This window comes from Vicugna pacos, chromosome 1 (assembly GCF_048564905.1).
Source record: "Vicugna pacos chromosome 1, VicPac4, whole genome shotgun sequence".
Lineage (NCBI taxonomy): Eukaryota > Metazoa > Chordata > Mammalia > Artiodactyla > Camelidae > Vicugna > Vicugna pacos.
Window position 1 is genome coordinate 49,602,753 of NC_132987.1, and position 20,714 is coordinate 49,623,466.

Genomic DNA, 20,714 nt, shown 5'->3' on the forward strand with positions numbered 1-20,714 from the left:
GACACAGAGCTGCTAAGTGGCAGAGCTGGGGTTAGAAATCACAAATTTGACTCGAGACTGTAGACTACACTCCTGCATAAAGTGCCTCTATCTTGTATTACTCTTATTGTTGTAATTTTTAGCATTTCTTAAAAACCACAGTTTCCTTCACTTGTGATTTTCTTCGCTTCCTTAAAAGTACAATAAAACCACGCCAGGAAACAGCAAGCTGAGGACATGAAATCAATTTAACAAGACAGTAGGTAATTATCCTCTCCTTTCCCCATTAAATTCTCTCCTGCAGTCCAGCATGACTAGTGTTCTTTGATTCTGGACATTATTTTTTCACTCCTATTTGAACAACATGCCTTTGAATGTGAGTGTTGACTGAACGAGATCAATGCAGAAAGGCTGCCACTGACCCAGAAGGTGAAAAGTAGCTTTCGAGTCAAATCTTCTGTTGCAGCCTCAGGCTGGCCCTACCTAAGTGACTTAGTTTTCGCATCAGTGAGAATTGGAAAGTGCAGAGGATGGTGGAGAAGGCGTGCTTGATACCAGTGACATCCTGCATTCACTCATGGGATGACTGCTCATTAGTGCCTATACAGATCATTTACTGTTTGAATGTCTTTAATCTCAGAAGATTGTTCAAGTAAATTGTTGTAAGAGGGAGCAAGTAACTTATTTACATGTCAAAAAAATGTAATTGGCTGGATAATCTCCCAACTCTCTAGGACATTTTAATTGTCATTTTAATCCACCAGAAGGGGCTGCCTATATTTTAATTTTACTGGACTTTTGTCATACAAAATATTTCCAGCCAGAACTTGACAATCCTTACTTTGAAATAGATGCTTTTATTTGAAAGATTTCCTAATGTGATGTGACTTGAGATGCGAAGATGTAAATCAGAAAATAGGCATTGAAAGCAGATTCATTGCTAACTGTGGTACTCTAGTGTTCAGCAAAAGTGGTTGCTTTAACATCCACTGAAGTTTCTTATATAATGAAAAATGATTTATCGGTTTATGTTGAACTGTGTATGTTCCAAAGTTTCATTTGGTTGCAAACATTATTCTCCACTTAAAACATACTGTGGAAAGAAAATGTCCATTTTTCTACAGTGAAAAGTAAGTCTCCTTGAGGATCAGTTAAAAGTGAAAGAATTACCGGCTGTGTTGGACGTTACTGGCCTTGCTATTGCCTCCGACTTGGTTTCACAGAGAAAGTCATCGATGGAGGGACTCAGGAGGGGTCTGCTTTCTTGCTGTTCATTCACCAGCTGAGAACAAATGAACACAGGTGTCAAAGGGCACTGCTGAACAGCAAAATCAGATGAATTAAAATGCAGCCTTGCAACAAAATGAGAATAGCAAGCCTACCAAAAAGATAAATAAATCAATAAATAGTGGGGCAGGGGCGAGAAAGGAAAAAGGGGTGGGGTGAGGCTTTCAGCATTGTCAACATGTTTGTGATGCAGCCAACTTTAATTTTTAAAGCTCAAGCTTTTTTCCTCCTCCTAGAACAGTTTGAGGATTATTCTATAATTTCAATATGCAGAAACTGACATTTAGTGAATCACAGTACCTAAGGGCCAGTCCCACTTTTACTTGGATGACAAACTCCTACTGAGTCTGGAAACAGTGACTTCAGATCTTGAGGTGACACATTCTGGCTAGGGCTGGTCACTCAGTGCTATGTGCTAAGAGCACACACAGATCCGTGTGTGTGGATACATGCTCTTTTTCTCCCGCTCTCAAAAAGCTCAAGTCACCTGAAGGCATACACCCTTCCTGACATATCCTTGGAATGCTTTCAATAGTGTATAAGCAATATAATTTTGAAAGAGTAGAAAATGTTATATTAACTGTACAAGTAGCCAGTAGATATGTTTGTGAAAATCTGTATGTAGAATAGATTTCTGTAAATTCAATTATATCTCCCCATTGGTTTGTTCTCTAATTTCAGAAATCTTTCAGTTTGATTTTTATTAGGCCTCATTATCAGTGGCAGCCAACTATTTACTTGCAGTTACTCTGCACCTCTTTGAATCCAAACATCCTTAAGTTCTGTTTCTATGGCTAAGAGAAAAAATACACAAGATACACAAGTGATTAGTTCCTAAACGAACTGTCTTAAGTTTTTTGGGAGTTTTTATATAGGCCTTTCTTAAAAGAGGCATAGCCACCTAGTTTTCTACTTGTTATAAAAAAAGATGTGTCAAAAAACCTCTAGGGTTTTAAATACTTATTTGCACGGCTGTATTTTAAGAGACATGCAAAATAACAAATGGTTTTGGAGTACTGCCAAATCAAAATATTTTATATGACTCAGTTTCACTTCATTATTTCTCTGGCACAGTGTTTTTATATTATAGTGGTATTATAGCTTAAAGCTTATGGAAGATGGCAAGAGACCTAAATAATGGTAAATATGGGAAGAAAAAAATGCAATTCTATTATTGCTGAAGGAGGAATATGGAAACCTTCAGTGATCCTTTGGGGACTGAAAACCAAGAGGCACATTTGGTACTTTTACATATTCACACTATTATCTTTAACATGGATAAATCTCAGCTCTTCGCTAGAGTCTAACATTTTCACATAGAATTGGCAATTTGATTTTCATACATATTAATTTGTGCACATTATCACGGGCTAAGTAATGAGAATGCTCATTTTCTTTTAGTGTTCAAATCACGGAGACAGAAATTTCTTCAAGTATTATAAGTTTTGGTGTTACTTGGTATAAAGACTCACAGATTTCTCTAGGAATCAAATTATCTGAGGTCTGGTTCTAGGTCTTCCTGGCCTAGGCTCAAGTGTATATGGAGCAAAGACTCAATACAACCAACAAAACTGCGACTTTAAAATACGCATAAGTATGCATGTGTGATGTCATAACTATCTCTTTGTTAGCCTTTATTTCTCTGAAGAAGAAATCTGATTTTATTCATAGATAACTAAAAAAATTTAGTTATTCTCTTAGCCATAGTATGGAGAAATATCAACTATTATGTAAAGATAAATATTATTTATATTCCACAAAAAGCCCCTTATGCTTTTCCTTTACTTTGGATACAATTAAATTCCTTTGTAAAAAAAGGACTAACAGTTTTTTTCCAAATCATAGCTCTGTGAGTAGATGTGTGGAATAGACCCAAATTCCCTATAGTTTTAGAAGACTGGGATATTAGATTTCTATAGGCACTTCCAGTTGTAAACACTGAAAAATGGTAGTCTAAATTTGATAAAAGAATTCTAGAAAGAAAAACCTTTGTCCACATAAACACCTAAATGGAAAAACAAAGGAAAAGGCACAATTAATGGAAAGGCCTATCCTTTTAGTCAGGTCTGCTTTACCAAAGGTAATAGAATTTTTTTTCTTACTTTGGGGAGTCTCTCTTTTCATTCAGACTTTAGCCTTATTATCTGGAGAAAGCATCTCTGGCATTCTCATATGTTGTCAGCATGGACAGAAAAGAACACCAAAGAGGAGGTTTGTTCAGAGATCCTAGGGAATCCAGGACTAAGGCATGGCTTCTCCAGTCTTTTCCTAAGCATTTGCCTCCTAAGGCCTGTGTCTGTTCCACACCTCCTGTCTTATTTGTGATCACACGTCACACCTGGGCTGATGGAGCTGTTATGCTGCCCAGTTCCCATAACTGAACTGTTCCTCTGGCTTTCTTCCACAGACACAAGTCAAAGAGGAAACAACGCATTACTTTGTGAGTCCGTGTTTTTCAAGCTGAAGCACAGTTTAGCTGTTGGGAAATGCCAAGATTGGAGTAAGGGACAGCGGCAGGGTTTGGGGTAAGAAGATGAAGGGTTGGATTTCAAATCGCATGAAGAGGTAATTTGGGAACTGATGGTTTTTCAGTTTTGATGGCGATATGGAAGACGAAAGAGGAGATACCACGAAAAAATCTTTTCTTATAAGCTCTGAGGTCAGAGGCTATGTCTTACTTATATTTCTATCTTTCACAACTTGGAATCAAATGTCTTCATAGAAGAGGGGTTCAACAAAGGGCTACCAAGAGGGGCAGTGACTCTGCAGAAACTGAAGATACAAAACTATCCATCTTAAGCAGTCCAATTTTGAACTCTCTTCAGTCTGATGAATTTAGGAATCATTATTTTAGCCACACTAAGTCCTGTTTTATTTTATTTCTATAGCTAAGAATAGCTTTCCACATGTCCCCTTCTCATTTTCAAACAAATTTATGATTTCCCTACGGTGACTTGAGAATGAGTAAATCTTTTAGGTCATAAAGGAATATCGCAAACTGAACAGAATCCCCTACATAGCTTGCTTAAGTTTTACTTCCAAATTGTGTGCCTTTTATTCTCTCTCTATTTATGGGTAGGATACAGCTTATTGACTTTCTCTAAGAATTACTTCCTTCAGTTTGAAAATCTTTTGTGAACTTACCTCATTTCATCCTTTTGGTACAGAGTACACTGATGTTATAACAATAATAGAAGGTGAGTGAAATGGTTCCCATGTTTTCTTGAATAACTATGTTGGAATGGCTGCAATTTTGGTCCATTCGGATTACCATAAATGAATTAAAATGACCCACTTCATTAGGTGCTAAGGCCTTTGTCTCACTTTGTTTACATTTAAAATGTTCCTTTATTCTCCTTCTTTGTCCTCTTCTCAATATTTAGATTAGTTCAAAGGCCTTTCTAATGGCAACAGATTCTCATTTCTCTTTCAAGACCCTGTTCTACTGGCACACTGTCTGGAAACCTACTTTGGCACTAGGCAGTGAGGGGGACCTCCATGTTCCCATGTGTTATTTGGTTTTCTAACCTTATGTTTATCTGCTTTTCTCCCACTAGACTATGACTTCTTTGAGGGCAGAGACTTTATCCAATTACTCTTTTGTATCTCATTAGTAGCAGATTAATAAATGCTGACTGATTTTATACAGTCTAACTGAAAGGTGATTTGTACAAAAGGATGATTGCATGGGTGTCCTCAGTTTCATGCTGGGTTTGATCAACTCACAGAGAGGCCAGTGCTCCTCAGAAATGTTTGTCAATTTCCTGGCAGGTTTTAAACCACAAATCTAAGACCATTTTCCTCCACTGTCACATCATTTAAATGCTTGGAAAACTAGAGCTACCTAAAGGAACATTTCCAAATGCAAGGCTTCTATTGAGAAGTCAAGAATGCAAAGAATGAATGTCTAATGAGACAAACAGAAATAAAGGCATGGGCCTGCCTTACTCCATCCTTGGAAGAAGGATAAGGATCAGTGCAAATGAGAGGCCAGTGGCACTTCAAGACATAACACTATCATCACACTTGGGGATTTTAAGTCAGAGATTCAAATTTGGAGATTTTGAGTGAAAACCCTTACATGGTCAATGAACATGGAAACAAAAGGAAACAGAAGTAAGAAGACAGGTGAGAACTTGCATGTAGGGACTTCTTGTTGCTGAGAGTTCAAAAAACTATTGAAACTTTACAACTTCCTTGTAATCATAGGTTGTAAATGAAATATTCAGTCAAACCCCTTCAATTTGCTTATGACTTGGTCATTTGATGTGGCGAATGGTAGCCACCACAGGACCAAATTGATTCTTTCCAAAGGTAGAGCCCAATTCTCCCCTTGAATATGAGTTGGAGTTAGTGACTAAATTTTTTAAAAAAGAATTATTTATTTTTATTTTATTTAAATTCTGTTGGTGGGGGGAGTTCATTAGGTTTATCTATTTTATTTTTTAGTGGATTGAACCCCAGACCTCGTGCCTGCTAGGCATGCACTCTTCCCACTGAGCTATACCCTCCCCCTCCTGGTTCTTATTTTATATCAATACTATGTTTAGTTTTGAACAAAATGCAGACTATATCGTCCAGCTTTAATGAATTACTGTCTGTTTTAGAACTTTGTCTAAAAATGCATTTGCCTTAGTTCAACTTGAATTTCCTTAATTTCAATGTTAAAAAATTAAATTATTATATGATACAGGGGAAACGTTTAACCAAGATGAAAGGAGAGTATTTTGTTTTTAAATACTACCTGCTACCTAAGCTCCAGTGCATGTTTATATAGCTTGTTTTATGACTTAACCCTAAGTTTATCTTTAAACAGTATATTGCTTAGGTGTTTTATTAAAAATATAGAGCTAAACTTTGTGATAACTTATATTACTCTGTATTAACTACAAAACAAAATGTGTTTTAGATGATAAAACAAGGTCTGTAAAGGATAATAATCCATTATTTCATAATTTTACACTTCAGATTGATGATCTCAAACTTATTTTATTTTAAAGTAAAATATTCTATTTTATTTTTAAATATTTTAGTATTTAAAGAATAAATTTAAAAGTTAAAACATTGAAGCTAATAAGTTAATAAACAGCTGACAAATGCCTCATATTGCAATCTTGGTTAGAAAAAAATTTGTAAAAATATACCAGTCTTTTTATGTCATCTAAGTAATAGGAAAAAATTTAAGATTTTGTTTTTATATAAATAAAAACACAAATGGGCTTTTAAAAGATGTATCTTTATGCATTTTAAACATTCCTTTATTATTTGTGACTGTTGATTCAAAGTATGTATCGCCTGTTAAGTAGGTTTTTGTTCATAATTCTGTAAACTATCTGTTTATTAGTCCTATTCAAGTTTAGAAATTTGATGGGCCAAGTGCATCAAAATAGTGATCATATTAAAACTAAGTTGACTGATTCAATCCATTGAAAAAATGAGACAACTAAATCTTACTATGCACCACTTATGCATTCAGCCTTTGAGAGCTTTGTCATGGTAACTCTGACACCAACAGAATTAATTTCTCATGAGCTAATAGGACTCATGGTACTGCCTCATCCCCCAGTTCCTGGAAATTGTCCCAGTGGATCTTCCTGTAAAGGATTAACCATGTGATAATTTTCAACTCTTTGACTTGATCTAAATGTCAACCAAGCAACTACAAATACTTTCCTGACAGGATAGTTAGACTTTAAAATGTGAATCTGTTCATGGGAAAATAAATATTACTGTTCACACCTTGGCTAGTGCTAACATGAAGGCAAGCGGGAGAGTATAATTAAAGTAATTGTTTCAAGTTAGTAACAGAAACCCAAACAAGGCTATTTTTAGTAGCTTTGAGAATGTTTTTCCAATCAAGGACATTACTCTTTATCAGACACAAAGTCAAACCAATGCCTAGGTTTAAGAGGTGGGGACAGATAGAAAAACAAAGGCAGAGTTAAAAAAAATTCCCTTAACAAGAATGTCTGGAACACATAGTTTTAAGACCCTGTGCTTTACAACAAAGGAAAAAAATAAAAAAAGGAAAGGGGGAGCTATATTTTGCTTAAAAAAAGGACCAGGGATGTGGTTAAAATGGAAATTTCTGAAGGTTCTTTATGAGAGAAAAATATTCGCTAAAGTCATTTCATTCTCATAAAGAAGAATACAATTTTTCCTACGATATACTCAATCTTCTGGCACATAGTTTTCCTTTCTACCCTCAAACTGGATTTATTTATACTATTACAGTCTAGAGCAGTGCTGTTCAATAGAAATATAATGAGAGCCTGGTAATTTTAAATTTTCAAGTAGCTACTTTAAAAACTGTGAAAAGAGACAGGTGAAAATAATTTTAATAACACATTTTATTTAGCTCAATATCTCCAAAATATTATCACTTAAACTTGTAATCAATATAAAAATTATTAATGTGATAGTTTACATTATTTTTCTTTGGACTAAATCTTCCAAATTTGATATGTATTTTATATTTATAGCATTTATCAATTGGGGGTTCCCACAAAACTCTCAATAGCCATGTGTGGCTAGTGGCTACTGTACTGAACAGCACAGGTCTAGAGAAACTTAACTTCTTCCAAGAATTGATGGCTCAGATATTCTTTTTCCCTTTCAAACCTATCATCAATGCACATTTGTTTCCATACTGTTTGACTTAAACAGTGTTAGTCTAGGACAGCATGAACTTAAGCTTCTATGGAAAGCTTGATATACTGTTTAACACAGAAGTAATAACTAAATGAAACAAAAAGAGCAATTCTCGGGGTGGGGGGTTCAAGAGTTCAAGTCACCTGGCCAACTCTTCTGTTTTGTTCAATTTGTTCAATGTACTACAAATGAATTGACTGGCCTATGCTTGGCTAAATCCCTCTATAAGCAATCCTAATAATCACATAATACAAAAATGTTTCCATATAAACTATTCTACACTTCACAGTCTGTAGAATGAAGTTACTAAACAAGTCAGGGACTCAGTGTTTCAAGGTCTTATCTGTATTTTATTGATTGTGATGGTCCTGAAGACAGCAATTAGCTCTGGATATTTCTGGAATCTATGAATGAGCAGCTGGCATCGACACACTGGTGATGAAGATGAGTCAATCTACTCGGCAGTATGTAGCACTATGTCGTAGGGGCTTTGCAGGAGACACCAGGACAGACATGTTTCCAGACACTAATACATTCACAAAGGGGAACGAGTAAGAATGTGGTATGGTACACAGATTGGATGCTGTGGTTGCTATGAGAAGTACTCACTTTTTCAGATCATTCTGCTGCTTTTTGGCTTGTGCACGACACTGGTGCATGGCAGGGAAGAAGCCACTTGTGTATAGTGGAAAAAGTATATCAACTAATAAAACTGCATTCGACTGAGAAATAATTGTATCACAGCTGTCACTGGATTAATTCCATAAAATTATCAACACAATAGGTGCATTGCATTTTATGAATCAGAACTCCCTGTGTGCTGATTCATAAACTAGCCAGTATGCGACAAGAATATGATGCATCAAAGGAAGCGTTTATATCATCTTCATGCAGTATAATCGTAGCTAGTACCTCAAAACACTTAATGCAACATTAGACAGGGATTAAAGAAGGAACTTGGTACATACAAGTGTTCTGAGTATGAGAAAGTGGTAATCATCACAGTTTCTTTTCTAAATTAAAAATCAAAAATATTATTTTGCACTATATTTAAATTCAAGTTTAGGTTATAAAGATAATTTCGGACAACTGAAAAGGATTACTGGAAAGCACATAGCAATGCATGGTTTTGAAGAAAAAGAATTTTGGGCACTAGAGCCTGTCCAAAATTGTGTTGTCCTGATGTGATATGTTATAGCATAAATACGCCAATTGCGAATTTGGATAGGTTTTACCTAATGATGTACATGGCTCTGCTATTCGCCGAGAACTCCAAGTAGTTCTCACCTTCCATAGCCTTCACGTGAAGAACTGTGGGCTGACTATTTCAGAAATGGATTCTACAAAGGGCAGGAGATCAGTGTAAAATTGTATGTTTCACTATGTAAACTAAGTAAATAGTGGAGGCTTTGGTAAATATCAAGCAAATTTCTTTCCAACTATTACTATGTGTCATTGGGAAGAAGTCATCTTTTCTTTTGGATAAAAAACTCCCAACATAAGATTTATCCCCAAATCCTGGGAATTTTAATAACTTTTTTTATTATTCAATTTTGATGTTATATGTTGCTATAATTTTCATTACTTACAACATAGTGTTTAGGAATGAAATAAAACCACACATGTTGGCAGCAGCTGGGGCTGTGATCTGATGATATTCTAAAAATAAGTTACCATAATTTAGCTTTGGATATAAATGCCTTTCATGAGTTTAAACGGACATTTTCTAATTCTAGACATGTTCATATAAATTGGAAGTGAATCACTGCATTTACTATTGCATTATGGAAAAAAAAAACAAATGTTTAAGATAACAATCTAATCTAAATTATAAGATAAATGCAAGTAAAAATATTTTGCATTTAAGAATTTAAAACTGATAGTTCCACAGAGTGGTGATGAATATATTATACATATGTATGTGGATTTTACAGGGTGTTTCAAAAGTCCCTGAGGACATACAGGATTCAGTCTCAGCGTGTCTTTGCATACAAATGCAAACCTTTTTCTATACTTGTTATAATAAATGCTGAAAATGGCCCTCATGTGCTTTTAATAGAGATGATATTTTTGTTGTCAAGGTCACTAAGTAGAAGAGGGGTCACAAATGCCATTTTCTGCATGGGGACTCAGGGACTTCTGGCTCATTCCTGTAAGTTAGTTATCCACATAAATATGTATAGACATATATGTAGTATGCATAGTCACAACAGAAATATATTTAACATTTAAGAAAATTTAGATATTCTACTGGTAAACTGACATATGTATATAATATAAGTTGTATTTATTCACAGGAAATTTTTTTTGGTTGCTGTGGTTCAAATGTACCATTAGCTTAATTATTATTTCTTTCCCAAAGTCATTAACAAGACTCCTTTATAAAGAAGTAACATGTTTTACTTGCATGTACATTTTCTTTTTCTTTTTTTAACTAAAGTTGAGTAATGAAAATTAATATCCACAAATAATTAACTAAATGATGGAATTTTCCTTTTTTTAAAAAGAATTTTGGTTTTCATTTTATATTGTATAATTGTTTCATTGAAACTGTTTTTTTAAAAATTGGATCAAGTTAATGGTTTTTTTTTTTGCTACTTAAAAATCACAATGTCTGATATATTAACATATGTCAGCTTCCTACAGGAACCCTAAGGGTCTGCCCACCTGTGATGTCATAGTAAGGAGGGGCTTTTCTTCAGCAGACTCCTCCCTCGGTATCTCCTTCATCACCATGGCAACAGCCTTATCTGCCGCCCTAGAGCCTTTTCCCTATAACAGTGAAATCAACAATGACTTGTATCAGGAGAAATCTTTAACTTATTATTTATCACAAGATACTCTAATGTTTAAAGAGCAATCCAACATAAATGAAGAGGTAGGCTGCTGCAAGTGAATCTTGAGGCTTTTGGCTGAGGAGAAAACACACAAAATCTGAAAAAAGATTATTTGTGAACTTTTTAGTTAGCTACTTTCTCACCTTTACAGCTGACATATTATATTTAATTTTAACATAGTATTTTATATGTATAATATATTTTAAGGCATTTTACATGACATGACATAATTTTTATAGTATTGATTTAAAAGCACTATGGCTTGCCTGCTATGTTCATTTATAAATTATTCGTATATAATCCCTAAATCTTTTGAATGATAGTGAAGAGCCTGGGGTAGGGATTAGCATTGGGGTCTCAACCCCAAAGAGGACTTTTGCTGGGTGATCTCTGGAGTCTGTCATTTTTGAGTGGGATTGGGCATAAAAAGAGTAAATTTGTCATAAAACCTCTAAAAATTCTTCAGTGGCCTAAAATCACAGGAATTCGCCCAGCTTGTTTATTTTGTGGAGGTAGTTATGAAAAAAGTTTGCAACTCTCAACATTCTTGAGACCAAAGAATTTAACAGGATTTTAGAAATGTCTTTTAATTGGAGAATTCCAGAAATCCAGATGTAAATAAAGGATGGTTAATAATTGAGGTACTGATATATAGATATCTACATTTTTTTTTGTCTTATATAAGCAGCATTCTGGACTGTGAAGGGGTGTGCTGGCTTTCTGTGGTTTTAGTTTACCAGATTATTAAGTTTTTGAGAGCAGATATGGCACAATGGAAAAAACAAAAACCAAAATATCACCTTCCCAACCCAATTAGCAACATGTCATACTATGTAAAAATTAAATAATCCTAAACACCTTAAAAGCAAAAACTTCCATTTTCTTTGGTCTCTGGGTAGAGCCTCCCTAGAGAAAACCATTTTCTACTAAGTGCACACCTGAATATCTGTGTTGTAAATCTACTTAAAATACTGATGTAGCATACAGAGATATCACAGGCAAAGGAACAAAAATGGACAGGGGGTCCGTTGTCTGAAAGGGAATTAAGAGCTAGGGTCAATATTAACTCTTGAGGTTAATAAATCTTGATAGTTTCTATACAAAAAAAAAAATGATAGAATTACATTATCATCTTTGGTTTCCGCAGGGCTTTAAGTATTTAGAAGGTAGGTTTACTCTTGAAAGCAAAACAATGTTCATTTTCTCAGGCATTGCCTTTGCAAAATGTAACAAGTGGCTGCTTTTATTTTGAGAACAAAGAAAAACTTTCTGTATAGTTAACTATATTTAAAAATGTGTGAATCTACGTTGCTGAAAGTTTGTGTCTTTGGTTTGTTTTGACTTAAGAACTAGCATTATTGAATGATATTGAAAATAGTTTGTTTTGACTTAAGAACTAGCATTATTGAAGGAATGTTAACTATTCGAGATTTTATTCATCAGATATAACACTAGTAATTTTCATATGTGTTCTGAAAAGTTTAAATGGGCACAATCCTTAGATTAACTGACTTCAGGAAGAATAAAGGGAAACAGTGATTCATTCATTGCCTAATTGGGATGCATAATGATCCCGGGTTTTTCCTTTAATGAATCAATGTCAACTTCCTAAAATAGAGATACATATAACTCTGAATTCTGGGAAAAGACTTACTATGACACTATTAAACTATCTGACATATTTTCAAACTATAAAAATTATTTGGATGAAACATTATATACTATCAGCTTAGTATACCTTTATAAGCTATACTCATTTACAGGATAAATATAGTTTAACAAATATTTTTGCAGTTTGTTTTTTTCCAAAAGAGCAAAATCATTTGTGAAGAATTCTTTCCATGCTCCAAGAAGTTTAATAATATAGCAATAAACAAAGTGGCATGCTTATATTTAAATTCCTAATATATTTTTAAAAACGTATCTAATGTTACAAGGTATAATTAAAGAATTATAATTCAGACTCTTTTCTCGGGCTAAGGAAAAAATGTCAATTGATAAGCATCTCAAAAAATTTCTGGTGAATATTTTGATATACGATTTATTTGAAATGCTACCAATCCATAAACTACATACAGGTATTTTTCATATGTGCAACTATATAATAGCTAGAATTAGCAACGGACATGCCATTTCACTAAAACAAAACCAAAACAAAACAAAAATTAGTCCTTTCATGCTGAACTCTAGAACAAAGCAGTGGTCAGCTAGAAAGGATGTATAATAATCACATGCGGTGCTTTTTATTTCTTGCAGAAAAACCCACCAAAGCCAGGGTCAGGTCACTTTTTTGAAGACAGTGCCACTTTTTCTTCAAGGTTACACCTACTACCTGAAAGAGTCATGACACCCAGGTTAGTGCCTGCTAGCAACTTTTTTTCTTTACAGCCTTTTTGGCTTTTGAATTATTACCCAACGAGCCTCACTGCTTTACAAGTGTGGTACAGTCTGAGAAGAGAGCAGGAAGGTCGGTCACGTGACATCTCCACGACTCCAGACAGTGTCTAAAACCACTGCCAAATCACGTGAATGAACTCATTTATCACAGCAAGATTCCCCCCAGGTTGTATTGCCACCTCCACCTGGTTTCTTAAAATCAAGCTGTGTTACTTCTGACTTGTCCATTTATCTTGTGGGATAATGCTGCTAGAATTCAGATCCTGGCTGCTAACTGACTTGGCAATTCATGAAGCTATACAACTTTGCTTATCAGCAGCTCTGCAGGGCTGACAGTAATACAACTGTGCAGTTTTTTTTTTTAAGTTCAGTGGCTTAAAACATTGTAAGAAATATATATGCATAATTATCCATACTTCAAGCTCAGTTTTCTTAATATAACTTAATATACCAAAGGGTCAATATTAACCTATTATTTGAAACAACATGAAGACAGCAAAAAAGGAAATAAACACTGACTATACACTCAAGCATATAAGTGGATTTAGAGTACATTAAGCTGGTATGCTTCTACATCATTCTAGCCACAACAAAAAACAGTGACATTTTACAAGTTGATTATCATATCATGACACCCTCTAGCAATTATTGCAGCCTATTTCTTTTCACATAATACTTCAAAATCACTTCCTCCCACTTCCTTTTGGAATCTCTTGAGATATTTTTGACTGGAAAACTATCAGCATAAGGGGAAACTTCTATCTTTTTTTGTGGTTTGTCATAGAAAATTCTGATTTTTTGAAAGTTTCTTTTATCATTTTGTTTCTTCACAAATGAAATGTATAGAATAACAGCTTTTCTAACAAACAATAATTTTTGAGAACAGTCTTTAAAATTAACTTCTGCTATAAGACCAGGCTTAAATGAATGAAACACAGGGAGTATAGCAAGGTGACAATAACATTCATTAAGAAAACTCAATATTGGCCCACTTCTTCTCCCTTTTTATTTTTTTCCAATATAGAATATAAGAAACAGAGTAGAAGTATTGGAAGTCACAGATCTTCACAGGCTGGATACCAGCTATCTCCAGATGAGGAGGTGTTGGCTCCAAGCGTGTCTTGCAGGGAAGGGACCTAACCTATTCGGAGCAGCTACTGTGTGCTGAGCACTCTACCAGATCTGCTCCATAGCTGTACTTACTGGATCTCATGAGAGCTCTGTGGGGCAGATATTATTGTCTTTGCTAGACATTTCTGGGCTTTGTGACTCAGAGATGGCATGATTTGGCCCAGGCCTCAAAGCTGGTATGTGGCTAAGCCAGGACAGGAACCCAGACCCACCTGCCAGCCTCTGTGCTTCCTTCTCTACCACACTGTTATCTCTCCTTCCACTTCATGAGCCTGGAGGGCTCTCCCACGCCGCCCTCACTGATGGCCAGAAACACAGCTTGGTTATGGTATCACTCAACTTTGGGGCAGCAACCACTTCTCAATATAATTTCGCAGTCTAGATCTAAGCAGACATTTTAGAGAAATATTTTCTTCAGTCTGCAATGGTCAATAAGATTCAGCCACCCATAACTTCAGCTGTAAGCAGATTTCTAACAAAATGTTTTTTTCTTCTGTCTTCATGGAAAATGGACCTCAGCATTTCATGTACACAAACTTCTCTTATTCTGTAGATCATATTAGGTTTATGAACTTTAGCATCTCTCTAATTCTTATTAAATGCTAACTCAGTGCCATTAAATGCCATATTTACTAGGATTTTCCTGAGATCTATTTTGGATGCACGAAATAAAGTAATTCCACAGTGACATGGTCCATTCATAAACAATTTTCTAGTTGTTTTATTCTATTACTGCTACTATGGAGTTTGTAACTTAAAAATTATTTTTATTATCCTTAATCTATCAACAGTAATACAGAGTCTCTTTATCAGGGATATTAAACAGAAGAAATGGAGATATTAAATTAGGGGAAAATTAAAAGATTATAATACTAGACATCTCTGCTAACCCTAAATAATCTATGAATTTAAAAAGTACTCTTCCTTTTATTCTGATTATAAAATTAATATATGTTATTGCCAAAAAATTAAGATAAAACAGAAACAAGAAAATAAAAACAGCAACCTTAACATTTTTATGCATTTCCCCCCCAATTTTATCTTTACAATATTGAAAATTAAACAGTTTTTTAGGATGAATGTTTTAAGGATAGACAAACTATAATCAAGTTTGCAAGTGTGAATGTATTTCTTCATATATACATATATGTAAGCAAAAACCTGCCATTTAATTCATTTTAGCCATACTATCTCAAATGAAGTGCTATTCAGTATTGCATATGCTAAAAAATCATCTCTCTCATAAATTTGGGACCCTGGACCTACATGCACATGTGGTAAACTGGCCACAAAAAATGGCTAATTTCTGATGGCTGTGCTTGTTTCTCTTGTGCTGAGCCAGGACAATCTTCTTTTACTGGGAAGGTAAATGTCATGGGAAGTGTCATGCTCTCTTCAAAGTTCTCTTTCAATACAGAAAAATGTCAGAGCAATGTTCCCTGAACGCTGGCGATCTCTGCCTGCCATATTGTGTCCTTTCCCAGTTAAGTGTGTTCCTATAGATTTCTTCCAACACAGAGCAGAGTTCAGACCATGCTGCTTCTATGATAGTAACATTTAACTCACTCCAGTACCACCCCGGTGTTTTGTAAATTTTAAAAGTGGAACAAATAGAACTAAATCTGGGCATACTGATCAATTCTTGTTTCTAAACATCCCAAAGGAAGCGCAGATCTAGATGGAAACAATTGGGAAACAAACAGAATTCTCTCTTTTCTTAACTAGAGATACATATGTGGAATTCACAAATCATAATGCATTCACCATTGGTTCAGTGATCTGTTTATAGCTGGAAATAATGTGGTTTCTGATTCCTTAATAAGGGTAGTCAAGTTGTAGTAAAGAAATTGATACCTCTCTATTTAAAATAATGACACAGGGCATTTAACAGGAGGACATCTACTTGATTCTCCATATCTTTCTCTCTTACTAGTTTTTTCCCTCCAGTGTTGTTGTCTTCTGGATGACAGGTACACTCTTCTCCAAATCATCACTTTCTCTATCAAGTCTTCTGAGATAAATGAGGGGTGCTTCTAATTACAATCTACAATATAATGCCTATGTCCTCAGTTTGTGTTACGTACTATTTGGCATTTTTTGTTGTATGTGGTGACGGGAGAGTCATGGATAATAAGCTCTTTAACTTTAAATCTCCATCCACCAAAGTTGCTGGGATTCTAAGCCCCGCACATGCACATTCACTTTCCTTGGCCTGAATAATTGGTGTAGGGGTCCTTATGACTTTTATAGGCCCTCGAACTTTTGCCTTCCTGGGCCCCTTCCTCCATAAAAAAAAAAAAAGTTAAAAATTGTATTTTAGGACTGTATTGTTATGAAGACAGATATAATCCAGACTGGATTTATTATTATATATTCATTATCATAATAGTCATTTTGGGGGTTCTGACTTTAAAGGACATAAAACATTTTTAGGGGCTCTTAAACGCATCTATGCTACTATACCCTATGGACTGTGTCCACTGTGCATGGTGCAGAAGTTGACCCAGGTTGGTGTCTTTTCAACACTCAGTGTGGTGTCCCTGGGGCTGCTGTGCTGTCCCCGGAGCTGCTCTGTCACCTCTGGGTGGTCCATTTTGGCAGCAGCGGCTTCAGCCACCCGCTCAGCACGTCCCAGCGTGGGTGTTCCAGCCCTAACAGGCCCCCTTGCCACTGCCGCTCTCACGACTTCTGTGAGCATTCAGGGAGCCTCTCTTAACAGTATTCACACACCCTGGTGGGGGCCCAATCAGCAGCATTCATCTCGCAGTTCTTAAAACACACTCAGGACACCTGGAACATTTAGGCCTGGAGCAGAAAACACTGGCGTGTAAGATTGATGTGACTCTCTTAAAATGTAATCTCTTCACCAGACAATAGGCCTAAGCACTTTATTCTCTCTTGCCTCATGGGGTGTTCCTGACCATCCAGGAGCACTTCTGAGGAAGCTGAGTCAACCTCTCTCTCTCCCCCTTTATTAAAACAAAATCAGCCTTCAATGACCACAGTCACCAATCAGTTCCAGTGCAGTCCTCATTTTTTCCTATTTACACAGTGGGTTGCTAGAGGAAGAGAACTGCCTGGTACCCAAAATTCCTGAGTTGTACATGAAAATTAAGGTCCTCCCAGGGACCTCACTTTAGTCCTTTATTTTATAGAACTTGTGTAAGCAATGATCATGCTTGTTTTTTTGGAACCATTTTGCATTATTTGGTATAGTAATAGACACTCCAGTTTACTCAGTAAATACAAGGAACTATTAAACACCTTTTTCAGATTATTCAAGATGCTGAAATCACATAATATGGCCAACTTTGACAGAAAGTGATTTTGAATTAGATAAAAAGTCTTAATTAGACATTTAAAGAAATGAACTAGTTGCAAGAACCTAAATAAAAATTCATTAAAATTGAAAAGTGTTGCCAAGTAAAAGATGATGAAAATTGGCTCTGAAGGGCAGATAAGACTTCTTTTTTAACAACTAAGATCCATTGGTCCACAATTTACCATTTGTTTGTTCTTTGGAGAAGGTTAAACATTCCCCATCTCACTCCCACCTTGTCCTCAAGTTTATTCACTCTGCTCAGCAAGCTTTCCTGACAAAGGGTCAAAGTCACAACACTCAGTTGTCATTCATCTATAACCAGTTCTGAATTAGGGAAGTTTTACTCCCAGGCTTTCTCTGATTAAGTGGCTCCAACTTACTTGGAGCCTATTTTACTGTAATGTTGAGTTTCTCTCAATATTTACTGTAATATTGAGTTTCTCAATATCAACATTTGCTACCTAGGCTGGTGTGGTTTAAAAAAATTGTTTTCTTTTGACCTTGTTTGACTTTATGTTAAAGATGACATAAATAATACATACTTGATAATTAAGAAGTAACTGGAGAATGTAGTAGTAAGCTTTCCTTTTTGTATGATAAGTCCTAAATTTGTTATTTATACTTATACAAATATACTTATGATTGAGGTTTTTGATGATTATGTGAAATAGGTCACCAAAAAAATTAACTGTAATTAAAGAGTTACTCTTGTTATTTTCAATTCCTTGTTAAATCTCAGATGATTTATAAAGCGGGCGTTTTGGGGGGGTGGTTATTTTTTAATTAAAAGGAAAACAACTGAAAGATCTAAAGATTATTTTGTTATTTTTTTCTTTTCAAAAAATATCCTCCCTAATACAAATACTCCAGACTGCTTGTAGCTTACTTGCACAAACGGATGGATTTCCAACACTGGAGAGAAAGTAAGATTTTATGAGAATCATTCGTCACCGGCATGGACAGTTGCTTAAATTATGCTGAATTAATGGTGTTTTGGGTGAAGGGCGAGGTGAGACGTGGCCTCTTTCTGGGAGGGGTTAGGAGAAGAGGTATTGAGGTCTGATTTCTATGTGTTTGCAAGCAGGCAAGCTGGAGTAGTATACAAGGTAGCAGAATGTGGTAGACAGAAGTCTGGTGGTAAGGACACTTGGGAGGAACCATGTACAAAAATTTGGTTTCTTTATCATTCCTGTCTTTTCCATATATTCTTGATTGGAAAGTTTTCCAAAGTAAATATAATGAATAAGAATCCCTGTAGGTAGATGTGTGGTCAATACCGTCAAACAGTTACCTTGAATGGATTTTATTACCTGTGAAACTCTTTTTCTCATCAGCGATTACTTGCATCCCCCCACTTCTTGCTCCTAGTAGGTAAAATCTATTTACCAAGTCAGAAAACGAGTCACAAGGAAGAATTCCTTTCCTCTACCAAACTGAAGGCCTGTAAATACTGACTGTCATTATCTTAAAGCAAAGAAATTGAATCCCAACACCTTTAAAAAATAGATGTAAAGACCCTATGATAAATACCTTGTTACCAAAATTCTGGCTTTGAGATAGCAAATTTATGTAGATGTCATAAGGCAGAATTACACTGGGTCCATTTTCTTTCTAGAGGAGGACTTGTAACTAGTGAATCTGCATTCCCTGTTATGTATGTTTCAGGCAAATTCTATCACCAATTTATGAAGAAGACTTGTGAACTCAGAGCCTGACTATTCAGTGGCCTTCTTTGTGGCTTTCCTCATTTTCTGGCAGGTGCACGTATTTTGACCAGCTTGTTCTCCAATCACCAAATTCCCCAGTTTTATTGATATAACTTAGGGAAACTAAAGCACAGAAACTAGGCTAAATTCACAAGCCAAGAAGATCTCAGCTAAGGTGCTCCATCTGCCTGACTTCTCTGAAACAGCTCTATGAGAGAAGCTGAGGCTTTGGGCATTTCTCTTCTGAAATTCTAGATCAGACCCTGGCATCTCTGCTTATCTTAATAGTCCTCTGGGGTCATCGGCAGTGTGTGAGACTGCTTCTCCCTAGTGCCTTCCGGTTCCTTAAAGGGATGAACAGTCTTTCTCACTTTATGGAGAGGAGTTAGGAGAAGTTTGGAGAGACCTCAGAGATGTGAGCCCCAGTCACTGTGTGGCCAGGGGATTAGCTAACGGAGCCAGGGCAGCCTTCCTGGTCAGTGGAAGGGAAAGAGGGGTGGCCATGTGGCATGTTGGCACCAATATCGGGACTGGAGTCAGAAGACAGGAGTTTCAGTCCCAGCTCTGCCTTTTATAATTATTCTCTCTAAGGCTTCATTTTACCTTTTGAAAACAGGATAGAAATACTACCTACCTACTTCATAAGTTTGTGAGAATTAAATGAGTATGAAAGCACTTCCCCAATGCCTGGTCCCTGGTAGTTACTCAATAAATACTGACTCTGAACTGTTACTGCTGAGCTCATGGGCTCTGTGGCCTAGTTGTCCTCATGAAGTAGGTAGCAAAGATGCAATGTTCTGCTTGTGAGATTCATCCATGTAGTAAGTAGAAATCGTTATTACATTCTCTCCACTGCATAGTATTTCATCACCTGAATATATCATAACTTATCTAATAACTGTTGATGGATATTTGAATTATTTCTAGTTTTTGGTTATTGTAGAAAACACTGTAATGAAGTTGAGTTGAGAAGCTGCAGGGAACAAAAGAGGGGCAACTGAAAAAGGTGTGAGAGCAGTAAAGAGACTTCAATAACAGCAATGGAGGCAAAGAACAGTTACAGTATGGGTAAGAGGTCTTATCCATGAGCAAATTAAGAGGAAGTCTATGTCTGCAGCCAACAAGCAAAGACCAGTGCTGGGATGACCTAAATCAAAAGGGACTAGTAAGGCACAGAAATCAAGGATCAGAAGCAAGACTGGGATGCTGAATCTAGTGACCAGGGATAATGAGAAACTAGTTTCTAACGGGTTGAGATTAGTAATTTATGGGCTGAGCTGTGTCCCCACCCCCGATTCATATGTTGAAGGCCTAACCCTCAGTAGCTCCAGTAGCTCAGAATGTGACTGTATTTGGAGACGGAGTCTTTATTAAAGCGGTTATTAGGTTAAGATGAAGTGTTAG

At 35.9% G+C, this 20,714-nt stretch overlaps 1 protein-coding gene and 1 long non-coding RNA gene across 25 annotated transcripts in view; one reads left to right on the forward strand and one right to left on the reverse strand.

The window, feature by feature from the left end:
- PEX5L (peroxisomal biogenesis factor 5 like) overlaps window positions 1-20,714 on the reverse strand; it is a 622,944-nt gene that overhangs the window by 79,547 nt on the left and 522,683 nt on the right. For 19 of the 21 annotated variants that reach the window (XM_072961590.1, XM_072961582.1, XM_072961619.1 and 16 more), the window contains 2 exons: window positions 10,585-10,689; window positions 1,150-1,261 (listed from right to left, as the gene is read on the reverse strand). In XM_072961590.1, coding sequence (XP_072817691.1) covers window positions 1,150-1,261; window positions 10,585-10,653 — 181 coding nt within the window. In that variant the 5' untranslated portion in view covers window positions 10,654-10,689. The remainder of the gene's footprint in view (window positions 1-1,149; window positions 1,262-10,584; window positions 10,690-20,714) is intronic. The other 2 variants (XM_072961661.1, XM_006210627.4) reach the window with 1 other exon arrangement.
- LOC140696474 (uncharacterized) overlaps window positions 10,663-20,714 on the forward strand; it is a 39,736-nt gene continuing 29,684 nt past the window's right edge. For all 4 annotated transcript variants that reach the window (XR_012072881.1, XR_012072880.1, XR_012072876.1 and 1 more), the window contains exons 1-2: window positions 10,663-10,795; window positions 13,011-13,108. This is a non-coding gene — a long non-coding RNA (uncharacterized lncRNA). The remainder of the gene's footprint in view (window positions 10,796-13,010; window positions 13,109-20,714) is intronic.